The following is an 11,860-nucleotide window of genomic DNA, read 5'->3' as shown; positions in this document are numbered from 1 at the left end:
ACATACATTTATTGGACTGGCAGCTGAATCTCATTTTGACAGTGGTGATGGGACAGCATCTTCCTGAGGGCAGCTAGCTAGCTTAGGAAGCACAGGGCACGCTGCTCCCTAGCACCTCCCTGGCCAATCACCACACTCCCTGCCATTGGCCGCCTGAGGCAACTGCCTCACTCTGCTCAATGATAGGGCCAGCCCTGACATCCACCCTGATGAGTTCAGAGTTGTATACCTGGCATATATGTCCAGTTTAGGACCAAACAGGATTTGATCTCAGCAGTGCCATGGCTGGAAAGCCACGAAAAGATAATAAAGAAGCCCTGCTTGAATTTTTCTTTCTAAAAACCAAGTTTGTCTGGTCTCTAAAGGTGTAGGACATAGCTGTCAACCTTCCTTTTTCTTGCATTGGGAAGCGGCACTGGAATAAGGGAATTTCCCGCAAAAAAGGGAAAGTTGACAGCTATGGTGTGGGGAGACAATCCTAATTGATCAGGGGTGGACTGGGGCAGGGTCAAAAGAACTGTGGCAGAACATTTCAGAAGTGTGAAAGCTCACATTAGTTTGGGAAGTGCAAGTGAGGTCTGTTCATACTAGGATTTATAAAGGTTGAATTCCTTGAGAATCTCTACCAAATTTGCTTCTGCCTCCCTTATAGTAGTGGGTTTGAGCCTGGAAAGAAAAAGGAAATGGCTTTTACTCTCATGTTGGAGGATTTAGAAATGGGAAAGTACAGGCAACAGGAAGCTTTATAGAAAACAAACAGTGCTTAAGTTGGGCCCTGTGGCTGTTGTATATAATTGCACCCTGGTCATCACTAAAACCCTGGTAGGTAGGCTCATGTGAGAGACTGGTCCATGGTCACCAAAGGGTTTTTATGGCTGAGAATGCAATTGAACCAAGTCTATCCAATCATAGCTCTCGCTTTCAACTATGCTGCATTGACTGTGTTCACACATAGCTCTAAGCTATGGTTTATTCCACAAACCAAGAGCTATCTCACACATGAGCAATCATGCTACAGCTTGCTTCTCCAAAGCTTGATTTGTTTTCCAGATGCTCTTGCCTTTGGGGTGTAGCGCTGAAACAAACCATGGTTAAGCGAGACTGGTGTGTTTGGACATAACACCAAAACATAGTTAAAACAAGCTGTGGTTTGTAAGCCGACAACTAACCATGGCTTCACATTGTGCTTTGTTGACAGAAAACAAAACACAGATCGTCTGTTGGACAGGGTTCACTGATTCAAACAAATCACAATCAAACTAAATAAACCATGGCTTAGTGTTATGTACGCTGGTTTATCATAGAGTTTAGCTCTGAAAGTACACATGGCTCAGAATATAAAATGTTCTTTAGAAAAATGTTTGGCATGTCTGCCCCTTACAAATCCAATAAAAAGATAAGGTGTGGAAACTCTCTAACCTGTATTTTACAGATCAACAAGCAAAAGTATGTCCTCACTCACCCAAGTCCTCGTTCCCAAGATGGTTGTCCTCAACAGATGGCTGCCTCTGCTGTGTCCTGGTCAGAGTGTCTCATTCTGAGCAGCTTTTATCCAGACATGGTTGGAATCTGGCTGAAACCTGGAGCAGAAAGGTTAAGGCAGCACATGATGGACGAGTTTGCTTATTGCACAAGTCAGAGGCAAGTTAAGCCAGGGGCTATTTTATAAGATTTTTTTTTTTAAGCAAGCTCCGTCAATGGGATGTTGTTGGGTTTTTTGTGGGGGGTGTATAATGCTTCTTTAGAATTAAAACTGAGATTGATTCAATCAAGATCGCAGTTCCAAAAATCAATATTCCTGTGGTGCGAGGTATCATAGAATTGTAGAGTTGGAAGGAACCCTGAGGGTCATCCAATCGAACCCCCTGCAATGAAGGGATCACAACTAAAGAATCTCTGAGTAAAAGATCATCAGTGAAAATGGACTCTCTAAGACCTTGTGGTTGGAAAGAGGCTTACACTGCAAGCCTGGAAGACTAAACATCCAATTACTGTTAATATCAGCTGGCAATGACAACTTATGGAATACAAAAAAAGCAAATAATCAATTCCTCTTGTTGTTATTTGCTTTTAAAAGCAACCCTTCAAATTAAATCTGCAATGCAATTCAAAAATGTTGCTTGAATTTCACACAGATCAAAATCCAGATGATTTCACTTAACTGCTTGACAGAAACATTCTGTAAAGTGTAGATGTAACCTACCAACAATGTCATGCAGCACTCCCTGATTGGACGGAAATTCCTCTTAGTGTTGACATAACCAAGACAAATTGGCATCGTGCACAACAACCCCCCAACAGTTCCCCAGTCCCTAAAAATAGCCTTCAACCTGAGTTCCCCCCCTTTGCCTAAGGCCCAAACAACTGGGGATTGTGGTTTAAACAGGTCGACGTGAGCAGCTGAGAGTTATACTCACGGAAACTTTCAACGTGACCTGCTTAAACTGCCCTGCACATGCAGAAATATACAGGACAAGTACTGAGATAGAAGCCGTAGCAGAGGAAGAGATCCAATCAGCCTGGGTATCCTATGCCACTGGGCTAAATACCACAGCCTCAAGCCCTCTGACCCCCTTCAGGATATCTTCTCCATCAGAGAGAAATGAGACCCATGTGTACACTCATGCTTAAAAACTCCGAAGGAAGTAGTGTGTGCTAAAATTGTCTTCCCTTTTTCTACTGAGTTCTCAACATCTTCACAAATATGCACAGTGGGCCCTTCCTGGTATCAATTTTATCGTGCATTCATGAGGACCTGTGCTCATGATGGTATTGGGCTGGTTGTAAGGGATCCTGTTTTCAAGACTGTTTGGACTTGCAAAACCTTCGAGGTGAACATACCGTTATGGGCAACCTCCCCGAATCTCCAAGCGATGAGAGACTCCAGGAGTGCCTGGGCTTTCCCAGGGTTCAGTTTCCTGCATTCACAGCACTTTATTTCATTTCCCTAGCTCAGGGGTCCCCAAACTAAGGCCCGGGGGCCAGATGCAGCCCAATCGCCTTCTAAATGCAGCCCGCAGATGGTCCGGGAATCAGCTTGTTTTTACATGAGTAGAATGTGTCCTTTTATTTAAAATGCATCTCTGGGTTATTTGTGGGGCATAGGAATTCGTTCATTTTTTTTTTTTTTTTCAAAATATAGTCCGGCCCACCACATGGTCTGAGGGATAGTGGACCGGCCCCCTGCTAAAAAAGTTTGCTGACCCCTGCCCTAGCTGTTAATTTCTCCATTATATCTGAGCGTTCCCACAATGCAAATAACACTTCTGGGAAACTAATGGAATATAGTTCGTGTTTAGCACCCATTTCCATGTTAGTTGGTTCCAGAAAAAAATCCACTTGCAGCTCCTTTAATGTGAGAAATCATGCGAGAATATTACGTGTGAGCTATGGTATATATGCATACAAAGGAAAGGATATTAGAGGATCTTGGGGACCACTGGCTGCAACTTAGATCAGGATGCCTGTACATTTAAAGCAGCAGCAGGGAATAGGGCCAGATATGTCCCTTTAGGTGTTGGTCATCAAGGAAAGACTTTTACCCCTTTGCCTTGTGTGCACCCCACCCCACCCCACCCCTAGGAGCCTTCAGAAGGGAGCTGTTGCCAGAACAACAACTGAGAGGGGAGAGAAACTCTGCGGCTGCCATCAGGGGATAGTTGGTTTCACCAGTGTGACCCCATCCACCAACCCCAGGAGCCTTCAAAAAGGAGTTGCTTGATGGACAATTTGTGCGAGATGAGCGCCGCAACCCCAGAGTCGGACACGACTGGACCTAATGGTCAGGGGTCCCTTTACCGTACCTTATTAGTAAGCTGGTAAGACGGGCCACTGGTCCCATCACCTCCTGGCAAATGGAAGGGGAAGAAATGGAGGCAGTGAGAGATTTTACTTTCTTGGGTTCCATGATCACTGCAGATGGTGACAGCAGTCACGAAATTAGAAGACGCCTGTTTCTTGGGAGGAAAGCAATGACAAACCTAGACAGCATCTTAAAAAGCAGAGACATCACCTTGCCGACAAAGGTCCGTATAGTTAAAGCTATGGTTTTCCCAGTAGTGATGTATGGAAGTGAGAGCTGGACCGCTAGAACGACAGATCCTGAAGCTGAGGCTCCAATACTTTGGCCACCTCATGAGAAGAGAAGACTCCCTGGAAAAGACCCTGGTGTTGGGAAAGATGGAGGGCACAAGGAGAAGGGGATGACAGAGGACGAGATGGTTCGACAGTGTTCTCGGCCAACATGAGTCTGACCAAACTGCAGGAGGCAGTGGAGGACAGGAGTGCCTGGCGTGCTCTGGTCCATGGGGTCATGAAGAGTCGGACACAACTAAACAACAACAATTAGTAAGCTGTATGTTTCAGTTAAATGTTTAGATATGTTAAATTGTTGATCATTGTTTCTTTTCATGTTATGTTGCAGTTTCTGGTATTGTTAGTCTAATACTGTACAGTGGTACCTCTGGTTACAAACGCTTCTGGTTACGAACGCTTCAGCTTACGAGCTCCGCTAACCCGGAAGTAATCTGCTCCTGTTTGAGAACTTTGCCCCAGGATTCGAACAGAAATCACACACCGGAGGCACGTGCGCAGCAGGAGGCCCCATTAGTGAAAACGCACCTCAGGATAAGAACGGGTTCGGCGTAAGAACGGACCTCCGGAACGAATTAATTTCGTAACCAGAGGTACCACTGTATTTAGACTTTGGTTTTTCTGTGAACCGCTTTGAGCAGAGATTTACCTGTGGATATATAAATAAATTGACACTAGACCTCTCCACCTGTCCCTCGGGACTCTCCCGAGGCCACACCCCTCACCACCATGTCCTATGTTCTTTTAAAGTCCTTTATGGTGTGGAAGGAATGTGTCCTTGAACACTTGCTTGTCCAAGTCAAAGTTGAAGATGTGAGTGGCTGAGTGTAGAAGCATCTGACTCTTACATTGCTGGGATGTAGCCTACTGGACAAAGGTAAGAATTGGCGCCCATTTGTAACTCTGGCACCATCCACAAGGGGTCTGTGGCCCCAGAAAGGTTTCCTATGTGGCCCTTGGGTCAAGAAAGGTTCCCCACCCTTGGTTGAAAAGCTGGAATTTCATGCAGAGTTCGGAGAAGTTGTACCTACTGAAATTCTGCCTTCTGCACAAAGGTGAATGAATGGTGGAGTGGAGCCTCTGCTGTCCTCCTTTCTACCCAGCAGCCTAAGAAGACTGAAATCGTTCTACAATAACAGAAACACGCCAAGATATTTATGCATAAGATAGATAGTTTATTAAGACTGCACTGTGCTGTGGCCATTAATGAAAGGCAGGAGAAGAGAGAGGCCCACACAAGATAGTTCTTCTGAGGTACGTGTTCTGAATGGAGGTGGTTGGAGGCTGTGTTGAATGGCAGATCTCTCTCGCTGTTGTTGAACCAGGTGCATCCCAACAAGCCCAAAGGGGAAACTCCAGTCTTCTCTAGAGTTCGTGCTTGCAGATGTAGGCATTGAGTTTCTTGCACTGAGCATCGTTCCACTGCTTAAAGTCTAGAATGCAAAAAAGAAAAGACAAGGCAGGTGTTAACTACTTCTTTCTGGCACAGATAGGTCAGTGGCTTGTAGAATATTGTCAACCACTTAGAAATTTCTGCTTTCCATGATTGTAAAGTAATGCTTCTAGTCCTCATGCTTGTAAAAGGATTTTTTTTTAAGAGTGGCATGGTAGAAAGAATTCTAGGGTTCAAAACAAAGGAAACTAATACCCCCCAAAAATCCAAACTAGTTCTGCTTCCTGAATTATTTTTTTAAAAAAAGTATGGGCTGGTCCATTAGGCAAATAGGGCACTGCCCCGCCATCTTTCTTCGGGCCTCAGCCAGCTCCCAATTGTGTGTCTTCTTACTTGCAACCAGACCAGAAGGTGGCTCTGGCTGTCAGCTTCATCTTCCTTAGTCTCAGTGCTGCCCTTGTAGAACTCATTAGGAATTGTGGGGGGACTAGAATTAGTTGGCTCTTCCTGGCACTGGCTCAGTCTACCGTGGGCCTTCCTTCCTTCCCCCCTACCAGTCCAATGGAGGCACCAGTCACCACTGCTTAAAACCCTTTTCATTTCAGGACAATTAACTAGGGATGGCAGGCTCTGTCAATTTCAGTTTTCTCATTTTTCCACTTTTGAATTCAGTTCCCTGTATTTCCACGCTTAAATTCAGTTTGCCGCACTGTGAAGTGAATTACAGTGGTACCTCGACTTATGAATTACTCGACATACGAATTTTTCGACGTACGAATGAAAAAAGTGCCCGCACGCCTATGAATTTTTCAACATCCGAAGGACATCCGTTGGCGGTTTTAGATGGGGTTTACTCGACTTACGAATTTTAGATGCGGTTTACTCAACTTACGAATTTTTTCGAATTTTTCATTTCCAATGCATTCCTATGGGGAAATCGCTTTTTCCGACTTACAGTTTTTTCAACCTACGAATGTGCATTCGGAATGGATTAAATTTGTAAGTCGAGGTACCACTTTTTATTAAAATCGTTATGAAAATTCAGTATGAATTTCTCCTACTAAACACATTTTTAATATGAAGTTTTGACCGATGTACTGTAGACGTTTTTGCCATTGCTGGGTCTGGTGGGTCAAGAATGCAATGCGTGAACCTGGCTCAAAACTGTGGCTATCAGAACAGTTCATCAGCTCACTAAGAACCACACTGGCCACACATCCTTGTCCTTTCTCAGACCCTGAGAATGGATTGCTTACCCGTGGATCGACGCAGCTCCACACAGTGTTCAGCGTTGCGGTAGTTGTCTGGCTGGTTTGTCATCCAGGACTTGTAGTTGTAGGTGGATTCATCAGCCCACCTCCATTTCCTGGTCTGCAGAAGAGAGACAGAACAGATCGTGTGAAGGGCCCAGAAAGAGGAATATACCAGGGGTCAGCAAACTTATTCAGCAGGGGGCCGGTCCACTGTCCCTCAGGGGCAGGACTATATTTGGGGGGGGGATGAATGAATTCCTATGCCCCACAAATAACCCAGAGATGCATTTTAAATAAAAGGACACATTCTACTCATGTAAAAACACGCCGATTCCCGGATTGTCTGTGGGCTGGATTGAGAAGATGATTGGGCCGGATCTGGCCCCCAGGCCTTAGTTTGCCTGCCCATGAACTAATACTATTGGGATGACACCAATGCAAGATTAACAGGAGGAGTTGGCCAATGGGGAGCTGTTACCAGCTGTGATGCAGACACCCATAGAAAACAATGGAGAAGCAACATGTGGGATTAAACCTGGGAGAGTTGTGTGATAACGAAGGGATGCCATTACTAAGGAGCTGTGCTGGCTCCTGGTTTGGGGGAACCTTCATCCATCACAGACCCCTCTCCTCCTCAGCACTATTACCATCAGCTGCTGCCTGCCCTCGCTGGTGCCACCTGGTTGTCTTGCCAAGCAGAGAGCCAATGGGCAACCAGGCAGTGACATCTACTGCTCCTCTTCCTCACCCACCACTATTGCCTGGGTTAGAGTGAGAGGCAGGTGAACAAGCAAGTTGCAGTGATGAAGAGGAAGGACAGGTTTAGGAGGCTCTTATGGATGGGCCACTCCCACTGCGGTATGGGTTCTTGGCGGATGCCCAACTGTATCGAGCCTTGCCATGCTGAGGAGTTGCTACCTGGTGACGATAGCTAGGAATGGAGCAAGCTTACCTGACGGACATCGTGGAGCCCGATCCAGACGTCGCTTATTTCTTGCTGGTAAGTGGAGATGTGCTCGGCCACCAAGAGTGTCTCTGCCCTTGTGAGGACAGAGGCGAGGTGGGCCCCACGGCCGTAGCTCTGGCACTCAATCTAAACACGGAGAAGGAAAGAGTGGTGGTTTCTTCCCCAATTATCATATCCCATCAACAGGATTGGTCAGACGTGGCTCGCCAGATGAGGGAGAGCCACTCAACTAGCTTCCTGGCAGGTAAGGGTGCTGAGAGTTGTTGGGAGACTCACAGAACAAGAATTACCAGAGATGGTCTTCTTGGCAAAATTGACCTGAAAGCTCAAGAACCAAGAAGACCAAAACTTCAACAGAGTGGGGGGGGGGAATTATACTTTATCTTGGAGACCACTGTTAAGCAGATGAAAACATTAGCAGGATTGCAATAACACTTGTAAAGCAAAACAAAATAAAAAATTAAAAAATCCTTCCAGTAGCACCTTAGAGACCAACTACTTAGTTGGTCTCTAAGGTGCTACTGGAAGGATTTTTTTATTTTTTGTTTTGTTTTGACTATGGCAGACCAACACGGCTACCTACCTGTACTTGTAAAGCAGCAAATACTATGGAGACAATGGAGTGATATAAAATGCGGACTACTGAATAACATGCAGTTGAAAGGGTCGACAATAGGACCCATGGAGGGGAAGGTGGAAAGCCCAGAGATTCGAAGGAATCTATAAATATGGATGTGGATGGTTGTATTGCTATATTCATATACTAGTAAAATCAAATAAAAATTATATTAAAAAAAGAGAAAGAATCACCAGAAATGGATTGACTGGTAAACCACTCTGAAAATTACAGTGGGGGGAATAGAGTATCCTAACAATGCAAACTATGCTTCCAATGATTCTTTGTGTGAAGCCATAGCTATTTTAAAGTACAGTGCAGACAGGGCCTAAATGTCTCCCCCATCCCTTGTTCCAGCCAAACCCCTGAAATGGGAACTGGGAAGCTGACTTATATCACGTCTGGGTGGCTGAGAAACACTTCCTACCTCAGCCTCTTGCCAGCTCAACTTATTGTCGAAATACGCATAGCAGTTGCCCTGGTTTTGCAGCCACTCCCTGGCGCAGGTGTCGGCCTCAGCTGCATGGAGACAAGGGGGTAGAAAGGAAAGGAAAGAAGCACAAAACAGTCAGCAGATATTCCAAAACATTTTTTGCCTTAAAGCAGTATAGGCTGGTCCATTAGGGCACTGACTAGGGCACTTCCCTCCCAACCTCAGTCTGCCCTTCGCCAGCCCCCAGCTGCCTGCCTTATTACAGCCAGTCCAGTAGGTGGCGATGGAGGTCAGCTTCCTCCTCCCTGGTCTCAGTGTTGCCCCTTGTAGAGCTCAGCAGGAAGGGGGACGGAGGCAAAACTAGGATTCGTTGGCTCTGCCTCTCATTGGCTCTGGCTGTGCCATTACCTCTGACTCCACCTCCCTTCTGCCCTGCCAATACCAATGAGCAGCAGCCACCACAGTATTAAAGAAAAGCCAGCTTGAGTTACGCCACAGGTGGCATGGACAGGGGTGCCTCTGAACACATGCTCAGTGCACCTGTTTGAGATCAGTCCCTAGCTCACAAGCTCTTTCGCTTCTGGCTTTCCCCAAAAATGCTCTTTTTCAACCACTTAATTCTGGGCCGGAGGGGGGGGGGACGCTTTTAAGTGATTGGGATTGTTAAACAACTGGAGCCTGAAAACTTTGCTCATCTACTGCAAATAGAGATGACGAGGGAGAAATTCAACCAGGTTTGCATTTAAAAGTGAATCCACCCGATTCACACTTTCTGAACCAGCGTGCAAGCCAAAATTCAGTCATCCTTTGAAAATTGCATTCTTCTGAATTTTTCAGTGCAGATCTGTGGTTGAGCAACATGTACCAAAAAATGCATATACTGGGGTAAAGTATGTATTAAAATTGCAAAAGATGGGTGAAAATAACATACAAAATGCATTACATTGGGAGAAATACCTTGCAGAAATGTGTGTGGCAGTCAAAAGTGCATTTAAGAATTTGTTCACCGGGAGAAATGGACACTAAAATATTGATACTTTTTTCATGATGGTTTTTTCCTGTTTTTAAAAAAAGTTGCAAATTGTCGCGGGCATGTGGAGGACTGAATTTAAGATTGGGAAAACGAGAAACTCGGAGAGCCAAAATTGACGGATTTGTCTGCAAATCACCCAGAAAACTCCTCCTAGATTTTGAGCAACCTTCGGCCCACCCAGAGTCTCTTATTTAAAGGCCCTATAAATGCTAAATTGATTCACCACTTTCTCTCTAGGGATGTTACTCAATGTGATCAACGGAGCAAGCCCAGATTATTTTTATCCTTGTTAACACGAGCCCAGTTCAAGGCACCCCATTCTAAAGAGCCAGAGGTTTAGTAGATCTTAGTGGATTGCCGTTACGTGAAAATGAAACACCTACATTTGTTTGAAATTCTGCTCAATTGTGGCTAAGGTTTCTGATATCTTCCTGAAAGACTGAATTGGCCAACTAAATGCATTTGAAGAAAGTTGCTTTTCACCCAAGTCCACTTCTTAACTGGTCATATAATATCAGTACAGTGGTACCTCGGGTTACATACGCTTCAGGTTACAGACTCCGCTAACCCAGAAATAACGCTTCAGGTTAAGAACTTTGCTTCGGGATAAGAACAGAAATCGTGCTCTGGCGGCGCAGCGGCAGCGAGAGGTCCCATTAGCTAAAGTGGTGCTTCAGGTTAAGAACATTTTCAGGTTAAGAACGAACCTCCGGAACGAATTAAGTACTTAACCAGAGGTACCACTGTATTTGCAAAGGAAACTCACCTCCCAGGAAAGGGTTGGAGACCAGGATGCCCAGAAGGCAGAGGCTGAAATACGTGAAGAGTCCCATCTTCTGGTTAACCTTTGAGATGGGAGGAAGAAGAAATGGGAGGGAAAGAGTATGTTCAAAAGGTGCATTTAGTGAATACTATACTATACTATACTATACTATACTATACTATACTATAGTATACTAATTTCTAAGTTCATCAATGCATTACTTACTGGCAGGAACATTTGAGACTTCCTGCCACGTTTCCCATAAGTCATAGAGCTGGAAGGGACCTCCGAGGTTATCTAACTGAACACCTTGCAGAGGCATAAGATCCACTACAACATCATCCCTGGTGGGTGGTTATCCAGTCTTTGGTCAAAAACCTATAGCCAAGGAGAGCCCACCACCTTCTGAGGCAGAAGTCCTGAGCCGAAGAGTCCATCATCATATCTCAGAGATTTTGATAACATTTCGCTCTACACTCTGCAGGAACTCACTCACAAAGACTTATGGGTCACCTCCCCAGAACTTACCTTGCGATGCTGTTCTCCGAGGTAGACAGATGTGGTTGTCTGCTGAGCCAGGTGCCTCTCTGATGGTCTCACCTAGTCTGGGCAGCTGTTATATAGACCCCAGACAGAGGTGGTGCAATACAAAGATGAGCAAAATGCTGCAAGGAAATCCTGGTCCGGTGCCTTCAGTTTTGCATAATTTAAGGCCAAATCAGTGGAATGTCGTTTGTTTCACTAGCCTTGAGCATTGCAGAAAGGGCAACAACGTCTCCTTCTTTTTGGTGGGGGAAATAATATTGAAGGGGGGAGAGAATTTTGAATCTATTTCCTTCTGAAGAGGAACAGGAACCACATTCTTAATCAACCATGAAAACACTTGCTCGCAGTCCTTATTGCCTCTGCCCCCACTCACCACTGCCATGTGGCCCTTAGAAGGTTAAAAGGTAAAGGGACCCCTGACCATTAGGTCCAGTCGTGTCCGACTCTGGGATTGTGGCGCTCATCTCGCATTACTGGCCAAGGGAGCCAGTGTACAGCTTCCAGGTCATGTGGCCAGCATGACAAAGCCACTTCTGGCGAACCAGAGCAGCGCACGGAAACACCATTTACCTTCCCGCCAGAGCAGTACCTATTTATCTACTTGCACTTTTGACGTGCTTTCGAACTGCTAGGTGGGCAGGAGTTGGGACCGAGCAACGGGAGCTCACCCCATCGTGGGGATTCGAACCACTGACCTTCTGATCAGCAAGCCCTAGGCTCTGTGGTTTAACCCACAGCGCCATCCGCATCCCCTGGAAAGAAAT

General features: G+C 45.6%; 1 protein-coding gene across 1 annotated transcript; it reads right to left on the bottom strand.

Moving 5' to 3' along the window:
* Nucleotides 1-5,246: 5,246 nt before the first annotated feature.
* On the bottom strand, nucleotides 5,247-10,629 carry LOC117058442 (C-type lectin BfL-2-like). Its single transcript, XM_033169608.1, has 5 exons — nucleotides 10,554-10,629; nucleotides 8,749-8,840; nucleotides 7,691-7,831; nucleotides 6,742-6,856; nucleotides 5,247-5,525 (listed from the first exon to the last, which is right to left on the bottom strand). Exons 1-5 carry the CDS (start codon nucleotides 10,618-10,620, stop codon nucleotides 5,458-5,460), a joined length of 483 nt encoding a protein of 160 aa, XP_033025499.1. The 5' UTR covers nucleotides 10,621-10,629; the 3' UTR covers nucleotides 5,247-5,457.
* Between the last annotated feature and the right edge of the window lie 1,231 nt (nucleotides 10,630-11,860).

The sequence above is a fragment of the Lacerta agilis genome, chromosome 14 (genome assembly GCF_009819535.1).
Source record: "Lacerta agilis isolate rLacAgi1 chromosome 14, rLacAgi1.pri, whole genome shotgun sequence".
Lineage (NCBI taxonomy): Eukaryota > Metazoa > Chordata > Lepidosauria > Squamata > Lacertidae > Lacerta > Lacerta agilis.
Note: the sequence above shows the minus strand (reverse complement) of the source record. Positions and strands in the feature narration are given on the sequence as shown.

Coding starts and splice junctions, on each gene's coding strand:
- LOC117058442 (XM_033169608.1), bottom strand. CDS start 10,620: ATGGGACTCTTCACGTATTTCAGCCTCTGCCTTCTGGGCATCCTGGTC. Junction 8,841..10,553: donor CTCCAACCCTTTCCTGGGAG/GTGAGTTTCCTT, acceptor GTCTCCATGCAG/CTGAGGCCGACACCTGCGCC. Junction 5,526..6,741: donor GGAGCTGCGTCGATCCACGG/GTAAGCAATCCA, acceptor TTTGCATTCTAG/ACTTTAAGCAGTGGAACGAT.